At 50.1% G+C, this 27,167-nt stretch overlaps 1 protein-coding gene across 1 annotated transcript in view; it reads right to left on the bottom strand.

Annotated features, from left to right (window-relative positions):
* LOC119397255 (collagen alpha-2(IV) chain) overlaps positions 1-26,581 on the bottom strand; it is a 58,658-nt gene extending 32,077 nt beyond the window's left edge. The window contains exons 1-4 of the mRNA XM_037664689.2: positions 26,230-26,581; positions 25,825-25,885; positions 2,528-2,695; positions 965-1,099 (exon numbers count right to left, since the gene is read on the bottom strand). Coding sequence (XP_037520617.1) covers positions 965-1,099; positions 2,528-2,695; positions 25,825-25,885; positions 26,230-26,255 — 390 coding nt within the window. The 5' untranslated portion in view covers positions 26,256-26,581. The remainder of the gene's footprint in view (positions 1-964; positions 1,100-2,527; positions 2,696-25,824; positions 25,886-26,229) is intronic.
* Between the last annotated feature and the right edge of the window lie 586 nt (positions 26,582-27,167).

The raw sequence follows: 27,167 nt of genomic DNA on the forward strand, positions 1-27,167 counted from the left end.
ATGAGGCTATAACCTCTCGGTTGGCCCTTATACGAAGGACATCATTTGTGAATGGCCTCCTAGCATGCTTTGCCATGCATGAACGACGTATGTATACTGCGCGGTAGTAAACACGGACGACAAGAAGACACAAGGACAAGCGCTTGTCCAAGCGCTTCTCCACAGACACAAGGACTGCGCTTGTCCTTGTGTCTTCTTGTCGCCCGTGTTTACTACCGCGCAGTATACATACGTCGATCATGAATCACCAACTCGCCCAATCGTCCACCTTGATTTGCCATGCAGTCGCACGCCCGCTCTGCTTTGTCTCGCATGACTATCGTGCGCGATCAACTGATTTCACCTCATTTTGTGCCGAAAAGCGCGAAATCCTGATAGGCTCCACGCTTAATGCTGACATTGTCCCCTTGTTTTATGAAGAAATAAATGGCGATGAGGAGACAGCACCTGTAGGAAGCCTAGTAAAGGCGAGAATGAAACCACTCTCTGGTCTTTGAACTCGGAGTGGTTTAGGGGCCCTTTAAGGGGCACCTGAACCCCAGTGAGCTTAAAGGCGAGATATCGGTTTCTTTCTTGCCTATACGGGCGCTATCTTCACCACGTCACTTACTTCTCTGGAAGACACTTGGAGACCACGCCAGCGCTGATCTTATCGTCGGGCACACGAATGAGCTGGGTAAAACGAGACAGCTGATGTTTCAGATTTTATGAACGATGTATATGGACCATTAGTCAGTCTGTACCCTGGTTACGTCGCGTGCGCGCGTCACCCTGTCGGCGTCCCAACGTGCCATGGAAAACCAGGAATCCAAGGACGCTCGAGAGGTAAGAACGTTATATTTCTTAGAACTACTATAGGTGGATCAGGGGCCCTTTAAAGCGACCGCTGATTCTCGAGTGCGCCCACGCACGACACGGTATAGCGCCGCCCAATTGGTGGCGAAGGCTATCGTAATATACTCGCCCGTTCTCCCTTGGGGCCGCGGGGTCCGTCGCGACCAGCTTCTCCCTTTTCTCCTTTATCGCCTGGCAGACCTTCGGGTCCAGGGTGTCCCTGGATACCAGGAGGGCCCGGTGGACCGGAGAGACCCGGCGTTCCCTGCGTTGCCGACAATTAGAAGCGCCGTTAGCAAGTCACTGACTCGGCGCTTTCAGCGAAAAAGAGACGGTGCATGGGGAAAAAATGCGTGGAGGTTAAGGCTTCAACTTTTGTAACAACGATTGTTTGCGGGCCAGTTGGTACGAGCCGTGCTCCCGCAAGGGCTGCAGAAAATAGTGCCTCTTCCTCTCTTTCAACCACACATTCACATCTTGAACGTAAAACAGCGGGCTTAAACAGGACAGAAAGTTACATGACAGAAAGTTACTAGAAAGTTACAAGTCTGTGTGTTTCTTGTAACTTTCTGTCCTGTCTAAGCGCGCTGTTTTACCTTCAACTTCTCTTCGACACAGGCGAATAGCAGGGGAGAGGGGGTGGGGGGGGGGGAGAGAAGGACATCAACGCGGTGCGAAACAGTCAAGAGGCACGGGGAGATGATAACTCTCGAGAAGGTGTCACCGAGCCGAAAGGAGCAGATGAGAAGAAAACAGTCGGTAGTAACAAAACAAGAACGTACGTTGTACGTCAATCAACACAATTTTTGGTTAAAGCGTGATAGGTTCGGGTTATCTGACTCTCAGATTGAACAAGAGAGCTCTTTAACATGCATAGATACGGGACCTCTCTGGTATTTTTTTTTAAAGTACGATCTTATTCATCACTGATCAGAGAGAGAGAGAGAGATGAAAAGGAAGGCCGGGAGGTTAACCAGATATTAGCATCCGGTTTGCTACCCAGCACTGGGGTGGGGAAACAGGGGCAAGAAAGGGGGTGTAGAGAGAGAGAAAAAAAAGAAGAGAGAAAAAAAAAGCGCACATACACACACACACACACACACACACAGGAAGGGCGTTCTGGTTACGGTCGTTCAGAAAGGCTGGTCGATCAATTGATCAAGTAAGGCAAGGCCGAATAAACGGAGTGGGCTATATCACTCGCCTTGACTGCAATGTGAGGGAACAAATTCTGATTTTATGGGAGCGTGTCCTCCGAGCTTGTAATTCGCAATCTATATATATACAGTCGTTGATGACGCGACGCTCAATTTATCTCGTTCTTGAATGGCTACATCCAGAAACGCTTGGAAACTCGGGGGAAGATGTGGACGCGTTCCTTGTTTAATTGTCAAATTGTTAATTATTTGCCCCGCATCTCTTTCGCCCAAAAGTAAGGGTGGATCAAATAAGGACGCCGCTTGAAGGTTGCTGATTTATAGGACTTGAAGGAAAGGCCTTTACTTTGCCTAACCTTTTTCTTCTTTTTTTTGCTACACGAAATGTGTGGCGAATAACACCTCTTTTGCCACAAAAATGGGGATATATTGCACCTGACTGGAATAACCAAACAAAACGTTAAAGGGGACGTGGGAGCACGGCAACAGTACTAGGGTCAAGCAAACGCCATACACAACTTAGCCAGCCAACTCACCCGAGATCCTTTTTCTCCTATACACCTGCATCCCGAGCATGAGCTGCAGTTCCTTTGTTCAGCGTAGCCGTTATAACCACCTCGCCGGACTCCGCCCTGGTCCCGGCCGTTGTTCCATCCGGTTCTGTTGTACCGTGAGGGGTCGCGATAGAATTCCCGGTACTCTGCCTGCAAACGAGAGAGAAGGCACCGTGGTTGTCATTACGGAAGCATGTCAGGAAATACGCACGCGCGGTTACCGCTTGGCTTTATCGGAAGTTTTCCAATGATTCATGTTCATCGACAAAAAACAAATTATAGCCCATCTTCGTGCTTTATTTGCGTCTATTTTTTTTTTCAAGGCGCAAAACTGCCAATTAATGATCTTACAGCACGCAGCGATGGCTAAATACGTACCAGGGGCGTAGCCAGAACGATTTTTTTTTTGTAGAGGGGGGGGGGGGGGGAGAGATTTGACCACCTTTATGAATGTTCGTTCGTGCGTTTGTATTGTGCGTGTACTGTGCATATATGCATGCAAAAGTGAGTGAAAATTTTCGGGGAGGTAGTAAGCCCCCCCCCCCCTTGTTTATGCCAATGATACGAACCACAGGATACCACATGATCCGGCATTGTGTGTGTGTGTGTGTGTTTGCGTGTGTCTGTGTGTGTTCGCGCGCGCTGTCTACCTTGAGTTAACCTTGAATTGAGTCTGAGTCTATCCAGTACGTAGTAGCAGGAGAAAGAAACACCATTAAGCGCGCTTTAGCTCCTTTGTTTTAAGCGCAAGAATCTAATTTATTTTTGTTGTTGTTGCTGCAGGAACACGCAAAGAAATAGATAAACCGAGCTTGCGTTTCAATAACTGACAAAAAGAAAAAGAAACGTAAATGGAGCATCTCTTAGGTTAATGATAGGTCGTAAAGTGAACGTCGGTGCATTCCAGAGAAATCGACAAGTAGGCTTTTCTTGTACAAACAGCTTATTAGCACCAAACCATTGCGCCTACCGAGTCAGTAACTGCTCATTTCACTGACAGTTTTAATAGTATTGCCAAGCGATATAGGTACTCGTAATGCGCAGTTTCTCATTTATTCCTATGTTCCTCGAAGTTTGTTTCTCGAAGTTTTTCGAAATTTTTGAAGACGTGTGGATCCAAAGCTTTTCATATGTTTACTGGAGCGGTAACGCCATTTCCAATGTCTTGCCAGTTGAATCCCACTCGCACAAGCGCACAGCCGCACCCGTATACAACACCACAATACTTTTTAACTTCCCAAATAAAGTACATATCTGACACCTTATATGACAAGCTGAACGCTGGAGGACAGTACGATGGCTCAATATTGGACGCTTTTTTTCTTAGGGCTCTGCCACCAGTGTGTAAAAACAACAACGGTCCCTACATCAACAGTAGTTGCTGGCGCAATAAAGGATTCGCCATCTATGTCGTGAACGGCGCCGCCCGAAGAATACGTGGGCAGACAATTTACGATGGGGGCGGCAACGGCGGCGGCTCTTGCGAAGCTCGCGCCTCGTAATAGTATGCAGAGCTTCCAAGAGATCGCACAGCGGCATCACCCCCCATCACCTGCGCGACAGCCGTAAAAAATTCTGATCCGACGAAGCGCGCTAGACAGGCGAGAAACGGAGAAGGGATAAGGGTGAGTCGTATCTCGCGTAGAAGCGCTTTTGCAGTGAGCGTTTATCCCTTCCTCGTGGATCTAAATAAGAAAGGGTTCGTACATCAGCCGCCACGGGTAATATTTTGCAAAGTACAAGAGCAGGAATGCGTGGTCAGCGTCGGCGGTCGCGCAGGAGATATATATGCAGGAATGACGAAAGTCTTGCGCGGCATACACGAGTTGGGTTGTGATGCGTTCCTTTTCTTAGAAGTATTCTTCCTCTCCAGAACAGATGTAAGACGGGAAGTGTCATGTGATGACTCATAGTGCATTTCGGCGTAATGCGTACACATATTGATTTTATCAGCTTACACGGTGCATGCATACGGTGGAAATAAGCTCAATTGTACGCACCGCATCAACAGGTTTTCACGCTCAATTTAATCCAAGCGCCAGCCAAATTGGCTGGCGCTTGGATTAAATTGAGCGGGAAAACCTGTAGTAGTAGTGCAGACCAATTTAAAACATCTGGACCACTTTAAAACTTCGCTCTACATAGATTTCAACGCGTTCGTTGGATCTGCATGATGTTTGGTTAAAGCAAAAGAAAAAGAAGCAGAGGGGGTGGATGCGTGAACCAATGAGCGAACTTATTAAAATATGCAATACGGAACTCGGGAGCCGGTCCAGTGCAGATTGTGGACAGCGCAGAATACAAGTAAATTTGAGATAGCACGCCTGCAGGATGCAAGATCTATTGCATTCATCTCGACTGACCTTGACTCCACACGCTTCTGTCGGAAAACCTTTTATATGACGGTATATTTTATTGCTTATTTTTCTCGTTCTGAGTGACTTTGCTTATACGCAATGTCCTTCATAATGAAGGTTTATTGTTTAAATCTAGCCCTCACGTGTTCTCCCGTCGCTGACTACTACAGTAGAGAGGAGCAGGAGCTGGCACAGAAGAAGATATTATGTGGCTCAGGGGGGTGGCCAAAAAATAGACGCTCTCCTACGGCAGAGGCAGAAGACCACGAACACCTCACATGCCAGCGATCTTCCTTCTGCGAACCGAAGCCTAAATAAACTGGCGGAGACGGCAGAAGACAAGGCGTCCCATTTGGGATGCTGACCGCGAAAGGGGAAACGCGGGCAGGGAATTTCGTAAACATGCGCCCGATGGAAGCCAGTCGCCACGTCATGAACGGAACGCAGTCATGCGACTGCTCGGGCCGGCGAGGACGAGCGGGGCACCCCTTTATGGGCCGCTGCAGGGCTTCCGTCTGCGCGGCACATGTTTGAAACAATGCTCGAGCAGGCACCGCGCATCGAGCTCCCCTCCGCCCCAGGGTTTGAGCTATGTTCGGCACGCCGCTGAGGCGCGCGAGCGCTCCGTTTGCCTCGTTTAGCCAAGAAGAGGCATAAAGGGTGTTTCCCTGGTTATACTATAGTTTATATAGAAATAGGGCCCCGCTCCCATGGTAACGGTCTTCGTTGCGCGTCGGGACAGCGTGATGAAAGTTGCAATGACTCTAAAGCTATCTTGAGCCAATGGCGGGGATGGAGCTGGGACAACCAAGAATTTAACCGAATGAGCTTGTCAAGTTAAAAGAGTATTCGACTGGTTTCGAATTCGCACGCACGCGCACACACACACACACACACACACACACACACACACACACACACACACACACACACACACACACACACACACACACACACACACACACACACGCACGCACGCACGCACGCACGCACACACACACACACACACACACACACACACACACACACACACACACACACACACACACACACACACACACATTGTAAGGTCTTTTGATACGATGTACGTTTTCGCACCCTTTTTTCCGCCGTTTCAACCGGGGGAAGGCCGGATCCCCGGCTGGAACGTCAGTATAAAGTGTACGAAAACGCACGTCGTGTCTAAAATACCTCTCCCCCATCTCTCCCTGTTGATATATATATATATATGTGTGTGTGCGTGTGTGTGTGTTTGTGTGTCTGTGTGTCTTGCAAGTCAGTGACTGCTCATTTCACTAATCGCTTTAATATAATAGTTATACCAAGCGATAGCTACTGATCATATGCAGTGGCAATATATATATATATATATATATATATATACATATTCGGGAATATTCGACCCTAATGCTCCTCTTGGGGCTACAGACAATCGTCGACTGGGGAGCAACAACTTTACTCGCCTGAAGATTGAGTTGTCTTTTAATAAAGACATGAGGGTCGAGTCGCCTGTCCAAGATGAACACATCAATTCATGCATCCGTGAACGCACTCCATGCAAATTGACTTAAGCAGTAAGAAATAAAAAATAATAAAACCAACTCCTACATAACGAACACTGGTGGTGGCATGATATGCAGGTGCCACCATAAAGCATATGCATCGCCTGGGAAAGTGACTATTCGGCGGGCGAAGTGCCCACATTCCTGTCACGTCATCTTGCTGAGTGGAGCTCACTGTTAGCGTGACACATTTACCACGCCATTTGACTTATGAGAACGGGAGCCTTTCCTGATGGTCGAAATGGAGATGGAGGCTTTCCGCGCTCCTTAGCCGTGAAAAGCCTACATCCTTCGACACGCAAGAGATGGTTGACGGATGCGTCTATGGACCTGATAAAGGATCGCACAATGGTAGACAAGGTCACTGCCACAGCGACAGCACCGGCGCATAATTTCCTTCCCACCGAGAGGCCTGCGCGCGTATACATTGCTTGGAGTGCGTTCATTTCCACTTTGAGGCAGAGGTTTCCACATCTGACGCCACTGTTCTTCTAAAAGATCCATGTTCTCGGTGCATTCGACAGAATCTCTGCGCTGGTTTCAGTGAAAGTGGCTCACACAGTGTGCCGGGCCGCCAACCGACCTTCAAGTGTCGGGGGCGTATAATGACTGGCGCTCTGGCCTGCGCTAGCTCTCTCTCTCTCTCTCTTTTTAAACCTGAACGTATATCGGCGTGTCGCGCCGAGACATAGCAGGAACATCGTTCACTTCCTGGTTTATACCCTGCTCTAGCATTTTCACCAGTAATTATTTAGAAAAACACGTGTTCGTTAGAGCCCATTTTCAGTGCTCGGAGCTGTGTTAACGGTGTTTAACCGTTTTTAGGTGTTAACACCGAAAAACTGGGTGGTGTCATATTGGGCATGTATATACGATTGATTAATGTGTTGGGCTTCAGCAGGCCGGCATTCGTCGGCGCGCCTAACTCCCCGATCGGGCGAGACCGCTCTCGCAGTGACTGCAGCGTGCTTCCTTAACTATAACCAGCCTCGACGTGGGACGCAAACCGCGTCTGACTATATCGGGCACACGCACGTGTACCGAACCGTCGGCGGCTGCACATACCTGTATACGCGTCTAGTATGGTGTCTCTGCGGTACAAGGAAGCCGCGACGACGCCCACCGTGTGGGAGTCTGTTTAAGGTCGCCGCGTCGCCCACGCGAGCCCCCGGGGCGCGATCGAAGTTGCAGACAGCCGCCGCCACTATTCAAATTCCGCGCAACGCGTTGCGTCATACGCGAGGCTGTTTTGGCGTCCCTCGCTCGTGGCATCACCTGCGCCTTTTGCCGCCTCTTTTCCGAAGACCTTTTCGCGTCCAGGCGCGTCGTGTGACCGGGGCTGGTGTCGGCGGAGGAGCGCCGTACATGAACGGGCTTCCGCGTTGTCACCGGCGCTGTCGACGAGACCTTTGTTTGTGGCGCGTAATAAAAACGGCCCCCTACTGAGCGCCATACACGGCCCCGCTGTTTTCGAGGTGGTTTATAGCACCGGTTCCGTCACTGCACCTGCAGTCGCACGACAAGCTCTCCCCGACGCGCGTGCGCGCAAACCCTGGGCGTCTTTCGGCTGCGCGTGCAAGCGACGCGTTTCCGATACAGCTCGCAAGTGGCCATAGCGCTCTGCCTAGTTTGCGTAGCCACCTGTGTACCAGTTCAACCGTCATTCCGAAAAATAAACATCGCCTTCGAAACTGCGTCGCGCTCCGTTCCTGCGCACATGGTTGCAAGTTCTGCGTCTTCTTAGTTCCGCGAAGCCGGTTTATTTGATAATGACCTGTTTAATTCTTAGCTTAGTCAACAATGATCGTTTTATTATAGTTTGAAATTTATTTGACGATACATTTAATGTAAATTTGTGACGATAAACGAGCAGTCGATAATTCTTTTGTTTTGCTTAGCAGCACTTACATTGACTGACCTTCACCTGTAACGACGAAGCTGCATGCGCTCCCCAAGCGAGAGTCGCACTTCCTGCAGTTCGGCATTTTATTTCATTTCGCGTCTGTCTTATCACCGCCTTAGAGGCACTCATGTCCACGTGCACGCGTCAGGAGGAGCTATACGTAGGAATGCCAGTGGAAGTGAGCTTACGGGATACTACGGAAAATTAAAAAAAAGAAAAGAAAATTGGAGAAGCAATGCTTTGCCAAGAAAAAGAAGACTAAGCAAAAGGAAAACTCCGCATAGGCCCATAATTCTTTTTTTAGCAGCGCGTAAGGATTGAATTGAGAAACTTTAAGCGTCTAAATTATCGTGCCGTTTGGATGGTTATCTTGCTGTTTAAAAAGTGTACTAAAAATAAAAGGTGTTCCCTTGGTATCCAGAGCGTTCGAGCCTGCCAGGCAGCGCAAGAAAAAGAAAGCGCAAAAGTGAAAGCAAATATGTAGAGAGACAAAGGCCCACCGCTGCATCCGTGGGGAAACGTCGCGGGCACGGAAAAAGAAAAAAAAAAAAAAACGCGCGTGAGAGCGAAGAAAAACAGATGACGGCCAAGGGCTGTCGGTGGTTACGTGTACAGGTGATCGGTAAGGTGTCGCGTTAGCAGTGAACCGACACCGGACCGGGCTGACGGCTTGTCTCTAGCGAATGTGAGTCAAAAGAAGATAAAGCGCTAAAACGTCTTGGAAGTGCACATGCATCGTTCGAAAGCGCAGGCGGAAGCAGTGTCGCTTTTGCGTAAAGGTAACGCAGGGTCAAGAACACAGCGGGCGAGCGAACAAGGGAATGCAATTTTTGTGTTTATCAAGGCAGGGCGCCGTCTTTTCGGGGGCGCAAAAATAAAAGCGGATGGGGGAAAAGGCAGGGAGAGCTTTCCAACGGATGTTTCGAGCTCACGGAGCTTCCCAGACAAGCAAGCAAGCAAGCAAGCAAGCAAGCAAGCAAGCAAACAAACAAAGAAACAAACAAACAAACAAGCAAACAAACAAAAAATGACAAGAGGAAAATGTAGAAGAAAGCCACAGTGTTAAAGAAGGTGAAGTAACTAAACAAGTATGAAGCTAAGATAATCTGTAACCTCCGTCGGCCATCTTCAAAAAAAGAAAGAAAAGAGAAAGGAGGTCACGTGGGCATGAATTTCAAAGAATGAGATTTCCTGAGTTTTCGCGACGTACTCGACCCACGAATGCTTGAAAAGTGTGTGCCGCTATGTCCTGCTGCATTTAAAGCATGAAAGCTGTTTGCTAAAAAAGGAAAAACATAATAATAATAATAGTAATAATAACAGGGGGGGGGGGGGGGGTAGCGCACTTTCTGCCTGAGGTGGTAATGTACGGTAATGACACCGATATATATACACGATGCCTCGGACTGAAGCATCCTGTATGTCGGTGTCAATATGAAATTGTACTCGCTCATATGACGGTCCTGGCGTCGTCTAAACCCGTTGAGCCCATATAGCGGCTGGTGCACCCATAATTAGCGATAGTAGTAATTATTAAATTGCTATATATTACGGGAAAAAAGAATGGCATGAAACAGTGAGAGAGCACTCTGTGATTCACCATGCAATGTGACCGGAATATTCGAAGGAATTTATAATACAAACTATACGAGTCTCTCTCCAGCAAGTTCATCCATGTGCCTGCGATGACGTCACGAGGTGTCTGGCAGTCGCGTAAAGCCGGGAGCCTCTGGTACGCTGGTTGTTCCTTCTTTCTATCTCTCTTTCTACAGCATGTCTTGATTTCACAATGGCAACCTGCGGCAAGTGCCCTGTAACAGATTTCTAGCTCCGGTTGGACAACTGAGGAGCCAAACTTTGTTTATAAAACCAGCACGGAAAGCTGACAGAAAGCAGAGCGCCCAGCGCGCGTCCCCAGGCGACCCCTCGGTAATGAGTCCAAGAGAAGAACGCTCGACAAGCGAGGCGCCACCCAGTCTCTATTGCCCTGTGTTATGAACCAGCCCGCGCTGTCTTTCCTTCGCATCATCTGCCCTTCCCTGAGCTGTCTGTGCCTCTCTTTCTGTAGAGCTGTACTTTCAACTCCTTCCGATTCGTATCTGTCTTCCGCGGAGCTAGATGACAGGCGTCTCCGCCTTCCTAGTCCCGATAGCGTCGGGGCCAAAGCCCCGCTTCCCCCGCCGCTTCTCTTTCTTACACTTTTCATGGGGCGAGCCAGGAACCGAGTGGCATTGACGAAGTGTTGCCACCGTAATTACCGAGCGCAGTTGTCCCGCTGCCGGGTTTGTATTGGCCCTATAGCACGAGTAAATCGCGCATTCCGCTCGCGGTCAGTCACGACGCGATAGGTGCTCGCGCGGGGCCGGTAACCGAAAACAAGTCAAACGGCATCCCTCGTATTGACTCCAGCGTGCTCGTCGCAGTGGTGCGCGGATCACTCAAGTGCGCCAAGCACCTGATAAAAGGAACTATAGAAGAGGAGCCGAATCTCGAATGCAAAAAAAAAAAAAAGATAAACTGACAGGGAAAGGGAAGAAAGCATGGAGTATGTATTGCTGCCGCCCGCCTATGCTTTCCTCGACGTTCACGGCTTCAGCTGCTTCCCAGATGTATCTTTTTTTTTTTCTCCTCCTTCTTCTACGAGCGTTCCTCGCGCATCAAGACGGCGGCTAGGTCGTGGACTCTTTTCTGCTCTCAGCCGTTGCGCCCTCGCAACCATGCACTCCGCGTAATGAACGATCAAGGGTGCATGCTCTCGTTTAGGAGACTGCGCCGCGTATAGGCACACAGCACTCCGTTTAGCGAGAATGCCAGCGCGTTGTCCTGTGATAATAACGGGCTGTGCAACCGTCGGTGCTGGGGCCCCCGCCGGATGGGGGCAGCCACCGGGGCCACGAAACAGGCATTGTGGCCCGTGCCTCGACAGCAAGCCAACCTCCTCGATGGTGCCTCCCGCAGTCTGTCTCGGCCACCAAGCATCGCCGACGTTGCTCGGAGACGAAATTGACAAACGACTCCAGAAAGCCTGTTCTCTGAGCCACGCCGCGACAAAGCCCCCTCCTCTTCTCAGTGGCCCGGAGGGCTACTCCCACAAAACTTTTCCGCTACTCCGATGTATATAATGTATATAACGCTGGTACCGGGCAGTGATGCAACACGGGAGTTCGCAATGGCTGCCTGTGGTATTATGTATAATTTTGGCCGCTCAGGAATCAAAACTGTCGCTACCACCGCACAGTGGGCAGTTCCTCCCGGAGGCAATGTTTACTGAATAAATGTAGACAGGCTATGTCTCTCTTACTCATCAGAGATCGGCGATCGAGAAGAAAGGAGGAGACGCTCCTGTAGCCTGCACACACACACACACACACACACACACACACACACACACACACACACACGCACACACACACACACACACACACACACACACACACACACACACACACACACACACACGTGTGTGTAATATGACAGTAAATCACGTATTGTCACACGCGTGAAACCGGTTTTTTTATTACTAGGGTCCTTATAGGTATGCTAGTCTCCTTTCTTGTATTGATTCCTACATAAAATAAACAAGAATAATAACACAAATAACTATAGCCACGATCTTCAGTGGTGAATTCAAGGACAAGTTATGCATTCATAAAGGCCTGAAAAGGGTCCCGAGCGTGTCGACCGCAAACTACTTTTGCTCGTGCGAGCAGTGTTTCATCACCCGCCCTCACTCAGTGGGTTCGACACTGGACGAGAGGAGAAACGAGCGCTCGGTGTCGGAACGCGGGAACTCCCCCGGCGAGCAAGTGCGGCTGAAGCGTGGCATGTGTGACATCGCATGCCACGCTCTTTCCGGTGTGCCACTCGTGCGTGAGGCGTCTTAATTTTGTGTGAGAGCGAGGGCAGCTGGCTAATTGGTCTCATTGAAGAAGCTGGCCCACGCATGTGCGAATCCCCAGAGTAGAACGTCCTTGCCGGAGACCTCCTGGAAGTTCCGGGCGACACGCATTTGCGTTGCGCGCCTGTCGACAGAACAGCTGCTCGCAATTCGCTCGCTGCATTTTTTTTTTTTTTTCAGTTTCCGAGTTCCCTCTTTCTTTTTTTCTTTCCGTTCAATCAGGATGCCGACGACCGAAGTCATGAAAAAGGCATAAGAATGCACCGTGTGAATTGCGAATAAAAAAGCTGCTCTGGCCTTTCCGTCGCATAAGGTGACCTTGGCAAACGCAACTAACGATACGCACCACGCTCTACCGCACACATTAAGGAATTTATCTGTGAAAGCAAGAAATGTTTTCATTGATTTGTAACTGCTTGTGGCTGAGGTAAGCGTCAGCATTACCGAGTTAAAGCCCCCATATAAAGGAAGCTCTTACGCCAGAATTGATCGCAAGAAAAAGTTTTAGCTAACGCCGATGCTGCTCGTAGCATCAGATAGAAGGCGGCCTGCCAGTGAACAGTTACGAACGAAAACCCTCGTGAAATGTTTGCTGGTGCTTAGGCAAGAAAATTATAGTTGCGTTGAGGACGACACTGATCTTGAGACACTGGCTGCGTTTACTGTCTACTTCAATCTCTTCTCAATTCACTTTTGCCCCCGCATCGTGTGTAATGATTGTGACTTTCATAGTCATCACTGAGAAATCGTCGGCTCGTTGTTGCTGTCTGATCCCTATGTGCACACATGGTGAGTGGTTTCGCGCGCTTGCGGCGTGCATCATTCGGCTTGGAGCTGCACGAGAAGATGCCGAGAAATTGCAGGGAAGGGAAATGGAGGAATGAGGGCGGGGGGGGGTCGAGAGCGCGGTTATAGGGAGCGACAGCGTCTCAATAAGCGGCTGCGACGTTCTCCGGCGGATGGGACAGGGCGCGACGGAAAAGCTATAGCAGCAGCAGCAGCAGCAGACCTCCCGCGGCGGCCTGCGGGACGAGGGTACGACCGTGCTCTCGCGCTTCTGAGCAGTGCAGACCGCGGACGTCTCCCCGGCCACGCAGACAGTCGCGTGATGCAACGAGACATGCCGGCCGTGGACTTCGTCAAAACTATATTCCGGTTTCTCCTCGACGGGAGTAGACACTTGCTGCAGCGCCCTCGCCTCCCGCGTGGAGGAGCGCGAGGGAAACGCGGATAGGATGACGGTTCCTGCTTAATGCAGGGCTACAAGTGTCAGCCGCGCGGTTGCGCGTCATGCGTTATCCGCCGCTAATTATGTACGATGCGCCACCCAGTGCATCGCCCTCTTCGTTCGTTTATAGTGGAATGAAACTGTTCGATTGGAGATTGTTGGCACGCGCGTCTACCAGCCTGGCTTTCTCGCGCAGATCAGTTGAGGGGTACAGCGTTCACCACGCCTGTAAATGGACTACAGAGCATGTATGTGCAACAACCCTCAGTGTCACTTGCGAGCTGTTAACGCTTGCGTGGTTCCCATCCGATTTGTCTGCCACGTTGGGACGCATCCGTTTCCCTTGATAGAGCCGCCAGACACTCGGAGCTGGCGCCGGATTAATTACGGACCGGGGACACGCCAACAACCAAACTTCTCGGTTCCGCGCTATGGCACTGAGCAGCTGCGCAACTTGACCCACTTAAGAAAATGTGCTAACAACGGAGGTTGACGGGGAGGCTTTTGTGAATGCAATGCGCGCGCATCGGGTAGCAGTAAGTTACGTGCAGGCATGAAAGGAGGAAAAATGGCGTCTATGTGCGCGTCAAAAAAAGGAGAAAACATAATTAGAGAGTGAGGGAGGAATTCGTATACTTAAACGAGATGCGCTTAAATTGTTTGATTATTCTTACTAGCCTCTGCGTGGTAGTAGAGGCATGTACCAGCTGTCTGAGATTGTATTTGTGACATTTCATTGCCTGAGAATATTGATAGCTCACGCAAACACTTGTCAACATCTCTTTACTGCGCTATCATGAATTGGATCCGCAATCACTCACTCGGCAACTTGGTGACGGAGCCTCAAGCCACGCTGTGCTCCATAAGCACTGCGCTGTTTCCTATATGTTCTGCAGTATACGAGTCTGCGCCTTCATAAAGCTTCAAGTTTCTTCGAATCTGAATCGCTTATCTATCAAAACAGCGCTATTATTTCCTCTTTATCCCCTTACTGCCTCAGCGCAGTGGCCGTTTATGACCTACCTTGGTGATCATGACGCGTTCTCCCTCTTCCATTTCTCCATATAGATAAACCGCAAAAAACATCAGGAAGCTATAGTGAAAGTAGACAGTGCAGCGTCTGCGCAAACCGCAAATTTTGTGGAGAGTCTATGAAGGAGGAACGGAAGAAGGGACGTAGGTTTATTTCGCGTTCGGATTTACTTGAGGCTTTGCTCAAACAACTCGTTACAGCCAAGCATATCCACGCCACCACTGGGGAAATGCGCTGCGAGAGATCGCCCGGAGGGTGCATCTTCCGTGCGCAAGACATTCGCGGAGCTAAACAGAGAGCGAGCCACCCAGGGCCCCGTGGGGTGGCAGGCAGCCGTATATGAAGGAAGCAAGAGGCATAAACATCAGACGCAGTTCCGACCTGCGCGAAACCGCTGCCACAAATATGCAAAGGGGCGCCCTCCCAATGTGAGTGAGACGTGCGCTGGCGGAGCAAGTCCAGAAGCCTCTTTGCTCGCGGTACGACGTGCGCCGCCGTGGCCCGGCGACGACGGCTCGAATGGCAGCAGCCTTTTGGCCGTGCCAACGACCTCTACCACAGTGAGGAGGTTTTATTTAGTGGGTGGGTCCTCCTCGGAGTCGCGCGGGCTCCCATCGGAGCCGACTGCGCCAGACTGCGCGCTTTCCGTTCTCTGCACCGCGCGAGAGGCCGTGCGGGAAAGTGTACACACGGCCGCTGCTGTTGCTGACTCGGGGCGATACAAAGTTTACCCGCCGCGGGGAAAATTAATCTCCCCGCGGCAAGGACGCGCCCGAAAATGCCATCTGGGCGAGGTACAGTGCCGCTCGAGGGAACCGCTCGCGGCAATGACCGGCGCTCTCGCTTCTCGACTTATAACGGAATGTGGCTCGCATGTGGGACACAATTCTAGTGTTTTTTGAGAGCGCACTGCCTTCTCTATGTAAATCACATTGTCAGGTTTTGAGCGGCGCAATGCACAAGGTCATCTGCCTTATACGGTGTTCCTGCGAACCAAATATACGGAAACCGACGCGCGGGGCCAAGAGATGTCATCATATACTCTTCGTGGTCCGATGAAACTCCGAAACACAATATGAAGACGAGTGTACAAAAGCCTAAGGATGACGATTCGCTCTCGCCAATGCTTCACCCTGACTCTTTGAGGACCATGATTCTCTGACGGGCTTTCCTTACCTTCCGGAATCTATGTTGAGTTTCCGTGATTACCACTCGCGGTAGTAGCTGTTGCTACGCCACGCTATTTTATTAGAAACCCCGCAACCGCCAGGTATACGGTGAGTGAGTATTGCAGCGTCCCGGACCTTATATGCACGCACAAATTTTACACCCTATCTTGCACACACAATTCCTTACAGCGGCGCTCTCGTATGCTCTATGCTAGGGAGGTACGGCCCTGTAAGGCAGTGCAATGAGATAGAAGGGGATTAGGTACACGCGGCCTTTGTGAGCCTAATTTTAGTCCACTTCGTAGCCCTGTCTTGAACACCCATTAACGGTGCTTAGAGTATTTCTTCGCTCTAGGGATGAGGTGTAGGGGTGGGGTCGGGGGAGGGGCTGAAACGTTGCTCGAACCGAGTTGCATGTATTCGCCAAGCAAGAAGGGGGCGAGGGCAATAAACTTTCGAGTACCGGCGCCTTTAGTATAATTACACACGTTCAGTTGAATTAGCGGCATTCACGATCCATTGTGGTATTGAAGCTAATGACACCTTGTAGATGATATAGATTGAAAATGTACTTATTAATATGTCTGGCGGTTAGGCCTAAGGTGTTCTACTTGTGAACGAAGGCACTCTACATCTCCCGATGAAGGCCTGTACCAAGAGCGAAGGAAAATCGGCGAGTTGGCGTCGAAGAAAGAGAGAATACAGCCATGCTGTTGTAACCAGTGTGATGGGCTACGAATCAGTTCGATGGGAAGTTGCGATACTGCCTCGTAAATGACATAAGAAGAATGCGCGATGGAGGAAACATGTGCAGCCAAGTCCCATAGGCGGCAGTGTCTAAGATCGAGCCCTTTTGGTTCGTTCGGGTCGGTTGCGTATGGATGGCCGAACAGTGTGAAACACGCGATACATTGAGCTACACACCGCATCTCTGAGGTACGAAATCACAAAGGAAGGACGAAGACGAAGAGACACGAACCTCGGGTAATGTACGCACCTCCACAGGGCGAGCACAACGGACTCCCTTTGCAGGAAAGGCCCACTAAGAGGTGGAAAGAGTCGCAGCGTCATCCGCTAGCATGCGCAACGAACAAATTGTGCGATGTAGGGTGATAGTCCACTCCAGCTGACCTCCTGCGTTCATTTACACTTAACGCGTACTCTGCGCACGCGTAGTGAATCGTGCGTTTCGACTAAATGGCACGTACAGCAAGCAACCTCTGCGCGCTGTAAATTACTATGATGTGATTGAATATTTATTATTCGCGGGGTGCAGGTAAATGCGGGCGCCCGGCTGACCCGGCGTCACTGCGAACCTGCCTATGTTGTGAATTTTGCTAGAACGCTGAAGTTTTATTTTAAGATGCAGTGTAACTATTTAACGAGAGCCTATGACTCCGAGAAATATCTAAAAGCACTTTAGGATTTGACTGTTAAAAAAAAAGTTGTACAAGTTGTGGATACATCCGCGCAGTAAGGTACGAATTTGGGCTGGTTGGTGCATGACTTCAAGTAGAAAACAGCGCTACGAGACGGGACAAAGAAAGGACACTGCTTTCACTGCTTCACTGATTTCACTGCTTCCGAAGGAGATAACTTTTCTGTCGAGTTAAGAATTTCTTGCCTTTGCGCAGGCTGACCGGGTTTTTTCTGGTTTTTTGTTATGCTTTCTTTAGTCATGGTGGAATATAAATATGCGGACTGGTGGAATAAAGCACATTTGGTTGATAGTCAGCGCCGTGTTTGTGTCCTTTCTTTTGTCCCGTCTCGTAGCGCTGTTTTCTACTTGAATTGATGACATCCGCGCAATAGATGCGCGCAAGCATACATGCGCCAGGACTCTTATCATATCAGCTTTGACCTAGACTAAAAGAGCACGCGAACGCGTTTCGCATTCTTCACTGTTAGCTTTCACGACACAATAATATTGGCCCGCGATCGTGCCGGTGCAGACAATGAAAAAATGCAAATGTTCGCCATCGACTGGATAGTGTCTAGAGCCAAGCATGCCAGCCAAGGAATCACTGCGTACGGAACACATGTAAGCCAGCAACAGCCGACGCACAACAAAGGAGTCCTCGAAACTCGAAATGCGTCGTAATTGCCCAGGCCAAGTCACGCGAAGAACTGCGTGTTGGCTTATCAAACTCACGACAGTGAGTCCCATCTCAGGAACGTGTTCGGCACAAAAATGACCAAAGCAGACGTGCCTCTTGTGGAACGATCAGACCAGCAGAAAATATCATCAAGACTACCGGCCGCAAATCACTCAGAGTAAAGGCGAAGCAAATGAAGAGCTAGAACGGACGACGCAGAACAAGAAAAGCACGAAACGGGAGGGACCCCCAAAGCGCGTGTTTTTAAGAAAAAAGAAAGAAGTAATAATAAAAGGGCCATGCCCACATGGAACCGGATACGTCATTATATGTTTCGGAGGTGGGCAGGCCGACGAGGAGGAATCTGCCGACAAAGGTAGTTCCCAGAATGGCCACAAGGTGCCCCCAGGCGCCGCCGCCCCGTCGCTATCCACAATTGGGCTTCTACGGCTCGAAAAAGTAGCAAAAACTAACGAAACGAGAGCGCCACGGCCCGTCTTGGAGCAACGTTTGCGGGCAGCGACTGCCAGACACCCTTTTGCTTTTTGGCGTTTGGCTTCGGCGGCGCGAATGTTTCGTCTTCTACGGGAGGACCTTTAAAGGTAGAATGGAAAGCGGCGGCCCAGAGCGCCTAAGTAAACACGAGTCGGCATGCGCGAGGGACGAACAACGACGACAGCAGCGGGCGCTTTAAACGGGGACGGCGTAATTCAGGGGGCCGGCGGCCAGTGTCGTGAAAGTGGCGCGTTACAAACACGTCAGGTTGGGCTCCGCGAGAGGGGTCCACTTTTGTGCGTGACCACGGTCGCGCGAGCGCTGGGTCCTGCCGGCCGCTGCACCAACCAGCTCGGAATGCCGGCCCTCACCATCCTGCGGGCACGCGAAGAATGACCCTGCTTTCCCCGCCGCGACAAAAGGTGCACGTGACCCAGGAGGGCAAGGGCGGCGAACGGGAGCGACAGGAGTGAGGGGAGAGCTCGCGCCACTTGTGGACTCTGCACAATTCTTCCACCGCGGTTTCGAATAAAGAACGCTACATCGAAGGGCGAGCTGCTCGACGTGCGGATGGGAGGCTGTGCCATATAATTCGGAGCGTTAACGAATCTATATGAAATACTCTCGAAACCTGAACACTCCTTTCTCGCGTGTGTTCTGCATGCTTCATTGGACAAACGTTGTCTCAGGAATTAAGAAATGATTCTAAACTGAGGCGTGAATGCTGGGGCACACAACCATCGCATTTGATCTACCCAGGGTCGTTGTCGCTGGGGGAGCGCCACAGCGACGAAAATATGTGGCTAGATAGAAGGGCGTTATGCGGCATTGAAACGGGCTGATGGCTGATGCCATCAAGTTGGTAACTTCGATCCTGCATTTGTTATCAGTCCAGATCCGTCGACGGCATTGTGCCGCTTACCATACCCGTGGGTGTCCGTTACGTAGTATTTCAAGCCGATATAATCATGATGCAAAGCCGTTCAAGCCAGCAGCCGCTAGATGACAGCCGTAAGGATGACAGAAAGATGCGAGATGAATTACGGGATAGTTTACGCGTTCATGAAAACAAGCCTCAGTTCATGACCGAGTAGAATACTTTAGAATGCACGCAACGTGCGCATGACCCGTGAACAATCTGCCCGCCCACCGCAACGCAGCTGTGCTCGACGGGCAAGTGCGCACCTATTAAGGCGCGATGATATCGGAGGTCGCGAGGCAAAAATAGCCATCTCCTCTTCTGATAATCGTTACGCCCCCAAGACGACTCGCAATGCCGAGTTGGAGCCCGTGGTGGCGCGTCGCTGGCGGGATCACCCTAACGAATGCTGGGCTCTTCGAACAAGCGTCTCAAGCAAGGGCTGTGGATTCGCGCATCGGCGGCCTTTCAGGGGACGGTGAGTGCAGCCGGCGGCATACTCCAAACAAAGGCGAACGCTGAGGCCTCGTCCCGCTCCAAATAAAACGGCAAGAGACGGGGGCCCGAGTTTGCCCCTCTGAAAGAAGTTCAATTTTAGCGCCGCCTCGTCAGGCTGCTTCCGGGATGGAGGAGGCCCGCGCGGTGCCACCACCAAAGACGCAGGCTGCGCGACTCCACCCTACACGACAGCCACGAGGCCTTAACGCGGCAGTCTATCGGCGCACCTGGGCCACCACGACTCATGCAGTAAAAAACGAGCCAAAAAAATATATATCTCTGGACCTGCAGTGGTCATTCGGCTTCACATTAAGTAATATGCATGCCTTTATAGTATACAAAGTAAACGCGTCCTATACGCGGGTCAGTGACGCCGTTATATGGCGCAAGTGGGGCATACAGCGAAGCGCCACTGCAAGTACGAGTAGATTCACGCTAGATTCACAAGAGGGAAAGTCGTTGTCCACCCGGTAGTAACACTAAGGCACAATGGGAACCCTTTACTTTATAGCTTTTGTTCGGCATCTTGTTTTCTTCGTAGCTTAGTACACGGGTGGTTGACAATTTGCTCTTTCGTTGTAAATATTGCTACACCTTGCTGGCTTCCGCAGAACTTTCTTGCTGTGCACGGAAAACTTGATTATCTCGACACCTGGTTTTATATTGTGCGTGCTGTGTGTGCGATGGCAGCATAAGTAAACTTCGTGGGAGAATACACGTGCGCTGAGAGAGCCAGCGGGTGCGCCGAATGTACGCGCACTTCGCCAAGTTTTTAACGTGTGTCTACAACGTACACTATATCTCGCCCATTCACTTTCGTATCGTAAAATATCAACGCGAGTGAGCAAGGTCGCGGAAAGAAAAAAAATAGAAGAAGAAAAAGCGACACACATAACCTTAGGAGTCGGCAGGGGGGTGCAAGAGGGGCACTTGGCCTCCTCCAAGCCACACCAGCATTTACCCCGCACCCAAGGCACAATAGCACTTTCCCCTCCACCACCGTGATCAAGCAACAGTGGCTTGCAACGCCCTCGCCCCCCCCCCCCCCCCCCCCCCCCAAAAAAAAACAAAGCCCTGCCGACGCCCATGCATGTAACACCAGCATGTTCGTCATCATCTTCTTTTTTATCTTCACCGCACCACTTGCTCGTCGTAATTTACTGTCCGTGTCGATAACGTTATCATACGACTGTGAATCCCTGATTGAACACCTTTTGCGTGGCGGCCAGCCCATAAAATAACAAAAGAATTAGGAGTCACTGAAGGGCCAAACTTGGCGGAACCGGGCGCGAACATCGTCCGGGAAGCACGGCCGGACTGCCTGAAGACGCGTGCGCCACACGCAGAACACACGTACTGGCAAAGCCTCCCTCGAATACCTTCGGGTTGTTTCGAAAGAGGCTTACAGCTGCCAGATCACCACGTGAATCGCGTGTGGTTTCTACCCTCCAGCCTACCAGGCTCCAGATGCCCAACGACGCTGGTCGGTGACACAAAGCTTGCCCCGTATGCGGTTCATTCACAGAGTTTCCGGGGTTTGGAGCACGGCAACACGAGCCAGCCGCGACGGCGCGCACATAGGACGCGCTCTGAACGCAACACGCCGGGCTGAGTGGCACTGCTCGTCGGAGGGATGCCCCTGTCTCCCTTTCACCTAAAACCATTACTGCCTGACTTCGCTGTCTGTTCGCTTGATCTCTCTCGTTCTCCACTGACAGTGACGGTCAGACGAGAGCTCGAGAAGAATACTAAGTAAGGAACCTTTGCTCAACGGCTGGTTTACTTAACTGCTGCGAGAATTGAGTTACGCGCAGATGAGCGAATCGGTTAATCGGAAAAGAGGAATTTCTCGGGACACGATGTTTGCAAGGCGCAGCGCGTCGTTTAAAAGCCAGAAATCTAAAGAAGGTTTGTTTTGTTTCTATACTTGACGTATGAAAAAAAAAAATCAAACTTAAACGTATCCCTAAATGAAGGCAAAATGGTCGTTTATTTATATACTCGACAGGGGACGTGACCTCTAGGGAGAGGTTGTGCATGCTCATTAGCTTCCATGTGCTGTCGTGGCCATTCACAGTGCGACAACAAATGCGAATATCTCCACGAAAATTATACAATGAACAAAAAGAACTGAACACTGATATCCTGAAATTGCGCTCCTAATTTCTAACCTATTAGCAGCCGGCGTTACTACAGAACAGCCTAAATTATTTGGCTGGCTGCGCCACCTGGTATGGACTGGTTTTACGTGCTCGCTCTTGTATCCCCTCCTAATAAAGAAATATAAAATTCGGGCGTCCTCTATTATAGAAAGAAAAGTAAAAAAAAAATGCCTTAAACTTTCGCACTATTTTAAACGCATCACGAATGAGCATCCTAAATCAGCATCGTTAAGACTTGCATAGGCCAAAAGGTGATCGAGTTATTGCAAAAACACAACACTTTTGCCATTTCATCAGCATATCAGCAAGAGGGACAAGTTTAGCTAAATGAAACCAATAAAACTCTTGTGGGTAGATTTAAATACGTAGTCAAACTCTTGTATCATTTTTCCTGTATATGAAATAAAATGGAAGGGGCAACCATCGATTTCTTTTTGCAAGAGAGGAGTGTACCAAATTCGCCAGCCATCGCTAAAAAGCAAAATGAAACAAGCGCAGCAATGTAATAAGTGCACAGTTCAGCATCACTGATTCCGTACGCGCTTAAAAACAGCGACAGTTTCGATGGCAGTTAGAAGTGCTATTTCAAAAAAAAAAAAAATACTTTGAAGGTAGTTCAGTCGCGAAGTGTAAGGGAAGACCCAAAGCGGTTGCCTGGTTCGCTTCTCTCTCATAGCTGAAGTATTCATATCTGCTTGCATACATTGTCGTAAACAAGTTAAACTCACTTGTCCTTTTGATATGCTGATAAAGTGGAAGGAAGTTGACCCTGGCCGCTGTTCACACTCACAACAACCGCTTTCTTAAACAAGGCTGCGACAACGAGCCAGAAATATTCATGGTCATCGCACGATGGGTGCCGTTTCTCCGGCGGTCATGTAACCACGCAAGTATGTTTCCCTGCACTGGCGTCTTGTGCGTCATAGATAGTAATGAGAGGCAGGTTATATTCCCAATGCTTGACAGGCTGGACAGTCGTCCTCTCTTAGAACAAGTTCTGGGACAGTGCTTGAAAAGAAAACTCTACTCAGACGGCATTATTCGCGCTGCTAAAATTTCCGAGCTCGGCGGGCCTTCATGAGAGACTAACGGCAACTCCATCTACCGATGTTCCGCGCACGCGGTTACCTTGCTTTCGTCTCTCTTTCTCTCTCTCCCCTTCTACTATCTTTCTCTTCCTAACCTTGCACACCCTCCTCCCGTGCATGGTAGCCAACCTGAACTATCTCCCCACCAATCTATGCATTCTCTTTCTTTTATGATGACCGAGTTCAAGCTTCAAGCACAGCCCTAACTGAGGGCTACGCACTCGTGCATGTTATTTTTCTTTTCTTTTTCTTTTTTTTTGGCGGGGGGGGGGGGGGGGGGGGGAGTGTCAAGGTACGTGGAGAAGCCCGCATGCAGGATCTTGCTTAATGGACCCCTGACAGCCAAATTTTCCTTTGTGATATTTATGCTTTAATTAGTTGGTCCGTGTCTGATAATCACGAAATTAAATCCTAAATGCTCCGACGAAACGTATAGTTAAAACCAGTGCTGCAATTATGATGAATCTTGGCGTCACTTTAAAACATCCGCCCAAAATTATGCGGAACTAGCGCCCCACCGCGGTGGAGCGCCACACGATCACGTGCGCTCGAACTTCGGTGACGCTAAGAGCGCGCTTTGTGAATCAGGCCCATCATGCGGAAGAAATCAAACAACGCGGGTGCTGCACGATCTAAAACGCCGCACACCTTCTCTTGCCGAAATTTCTGTATGCACTAAGACACCTACAATAAAACGACACGCGACGCGCCCGCCTGCCCAGCACCCACTTCACAGACACGTCTGCGGCTAAAAAAAAAAAAAAAAAGGAAAGTCTCGCTACGTCACTTAAAACACCGGTGGCGTAAGCAGTCAGTACCTCCTAGAGAGCAGCAAGAGGCTGGCACGGACAACAGCCCCCGCCGTGAAGCTTGTGTTGCGTGTAACTTATCTGCCTGTGACGTCGACAATATTCGCGCAAAGGGCGAAACGTCACAGAGAGCCCAAGTAGCCACTAAAAGCGTCATGTTGATGACGATGTCACGAGCTGCTGCCGACTCAGATAGACACTCGCGCTTACTGTAAAACAATATTTAAATATGTTCAAGGTTACGTTCACCACTGATGCGCGGTCAAATGTACCTATGTATCAGGGGCGTAGCCAGAAATTTTTTTCGGGGGGGGGGGGGGGGTGTTCAACCATACTTTATGTATGTTCGTGCGTGCGTTTGTATGTGTGCGTGTATATATACGCAAGCAAAACTGAAAAATTTCGGGGGAGGTTTGAACCCCCCCCCCCCCCCTTGGCTACGCCCCTGCTATGTATGCAGGAGAGTATAACAACGCAAACGTTTAGATATTGAAATTTTGATGTCAGGGGTGTTTTAACATTCTATCGCAACAAGTAAAACCAAAGCTTTGATTTGACACGAAATTGCTCTGTTACCTCTTGCGTGGGTATGGAATCCGCTGCCTCATAACGTTATTGGAACTTACCCAAAACAAAGTCTGGCTATTTTTTTATCCCCTTTAATGTCAGTTTTGTTCGGTAAATGGCGACACGAGACCATTAGTAGTAGGATCAAACAGTAGCCGTCATTCCTACTATTAATAGTCATGTGCATACTTAAGGGATTGTTGCGGAACTGTAAGAGGTTGATGGCATGGTTTTAAATATTGACGTTTGTCGTTAATGAGGGAATTCCTTAACGTACACCAGAGTTTAAGCAGCTTAAGATCGCTTGCTCAGCGCGCCGATTAAAATCGAAGTAATTTAACATCGCGAACTATGTAGATGTTTCGATAATGTCCTACTAAAAACATGAGGGCCAACTTTAAGGTTGCATGCAGCTTCATTAAGGTCGCTTGCATGTCAGATTTTTCTTAAGAACAAAAGTGCGATATTTGAAAGAGTCTAGAGTAATTCTATAAAATTTGTATTGTTTTTTTCTTTAATTGAAGAAAAGTTATCGAAAATATGTTTTTAAAAATATTCGATGAACAAAGTAACGTTCCAACATTCGACTGACGTAGAGTGTCAGCTATTGAAACTAGGACAATATCTCATTTCTGAGTATACAGTATCATCCGGGGAAAGATTTGTTAAAATTCTTAATAGCACGATTTCTGCGGTTGAGTCGAACGCTCGTCGTGCGTTATATCAAAATAAATTACTGAAAGGAGAGAACAAAGTTTTAAAGAGCGTGACTGCACCTTTCGAGTGCACGCAGGGTGGGCAGCGCTTATCGCAGCAGTTAATGTTGAAGAGCTGAGAACCGAGCACTCTTCATTATATGCTGGTCTGTAAATCAAACCGGACAGCGGCAAACAAAGGTGCTGAGCCGCAGCACCTGTCGAAAGGCCAAAAGGAAGCGGTGGCCAGACAACTGTGAGCGTATGCGTGCCACATCTTTGCACTGGTGGCTTCGTCAGCGCTGGAAAACCACTCGCATAAAGGGGAGAGGTGTCAACGTTCCGGGCTCCTCAAAATCTCAATGCGAACGGTATACATACGTAAAGGAGAAAACGGATGGAGACGGGAGTAGAGAGAGCGCGAAGCCCGTGGCGCGGTGGGAGAGGGCAACACTTGGTAGAGGAGGCGTCTTGCCCTTTCCTTCGCGCCTGGGCCCGCTGCCGCCCGGCGCGACTGCTCAATCAGCAGCGACCGGAAGCGACGACTGCCCTAGCCCGGTGCGTGTAGCAGACGGCACACGTGCGCGCGCAACTCGACAGCGGCGGTTCGCGCGAAAAATAAAGCCCGACTCGGACTTTTTCTCATTTCTTGCTGCCTAGCAGTCGTTCTCTGAAATGCTCGCTTCATTTTGCTACGCCCTCTTTCCGTACTCGACGGCCGATAATCAGCTGAAGTACGCTATTCTGTCTTCTCCGAGAATGCGAAACAAGTACATTGAAGTCCACCGAAGATAACTTACCGGGTAATTAGAAGACAGTGCGCTATAGAAGCACAGTGCGAGTGTAGATAGCAGCAGCAATCTGGCAGAAAGAAGAGAGAAAAAGAAGAGTACTTTGAATTCCGACTATAACGCAAAGGGCAGATGTACTGCCCACACACTTTCGACGCCGATTGTACAGTTTACTTCTCCTATACAATTTAGGCTACAAAGTGCTTCTCTTGCAAGCACATAATACATCAACAGCGTAACGTAGCAGCAAAAAACCATTAGCAAGATACTAGCTCTTTTTAATGCAGGATAATGATGGGCGCGAAGATTCGTACATGCGCTCAACAACTTTCGGGTCGCTTCAGCGAAACCAGCTGTCGCGGCGAATCACGACACGAAACTAGAAGCGCACTTTTGCGCCATGTGGGGGCTCACCTTTGGGCTAGACCCGAGGACACCATCTCTGCTGCCCGTGGCGACGTGCGCGTCGTGGTCGGCTCTCCTCAGCAGCAGCACCACGGGGCCGGCATGATCGTCGGGGATACACTCCTCTAGCTTGTCTCGAGCCACTCAGTGAGGACCGCGGCGACAACCCCCCCTCTCGGGCTTCCGTATGCTCACTGCCCAGAGGCCTTTGTGTTCTTTTGTACAGTTGTGAGCGCAGCCAAAGTCGCGCCGCTGCTGCCGTCCGCCCAAGTGTTTGGCGTGAGCGAGCCGTGAAGTGTGGCTGGCTGCCTGTGCGTGCGGCGCGCCCGGCCCTTCGCTGGCGGTCGGCGAAGCCTCACTAGTGCTGTCGGGAGCCCCGAGCCAGGAGCTCGCCTTGGCCTCGGAGGAGGAGGAGCGAGCATCTTCTTCCGGGGCGGGATGGGGGGCTCCCCACGTGACCCGCTCGGGGCGGAGGAATAAAGTAGTCCGGCCGTGGGTCCCCCTCTCTCGCATAGCGCTGCGTAGGGGGGGGGGGGGGGGGGGGCGCCCCCCTCCATCTGGCCCGCGCGCAGTAGCGCGCACCCCTCTCCCATCTCCTTGTCTTGAACGGCTGTCCTACGAAGAAACTAACTGATCGAGTGTCGCGTGGCTTCGACTTTGGCACCAATAACCTTCCCAACGACGCCGTTACGCGAATTGCGTCTCTCCAGCGGCTTGTGGGAGGGGATGCACGTAGCGCGTGTAAAGGATGCGCTCCGCACGATAATTGTAAAGTGAAGCCAGAAACCCCATAAAGGATAATCTTAACACTGCTGAATGTAATGCGTAGCAGCAAAAATAATAATTATAAAAAAGAAGACGAATAGACGTCTCATGCTCGGGATATCCCCTGGCGTCCGTTCTTTCTATTTAATTGGAAACAAAAAGTATTAAACTAAGCTATGTTA

This window comes from Rhipicephalus sanguineus, chromosome 1 (assembly GCF_013339695.2).
Source record: "Rhipicephalus sanguineus isolate Rsan-2018 chromosome 1, BIME_Rsan_1.4, whole genome shotgun sequence".
Classification (NCBI taxonomy): Eukaryota; Metazoa; Arthropoda; class Arachnida; order Ixodida; family Ixodidae; genus Rhipicephalus; species Rhipicephalus sanguineus.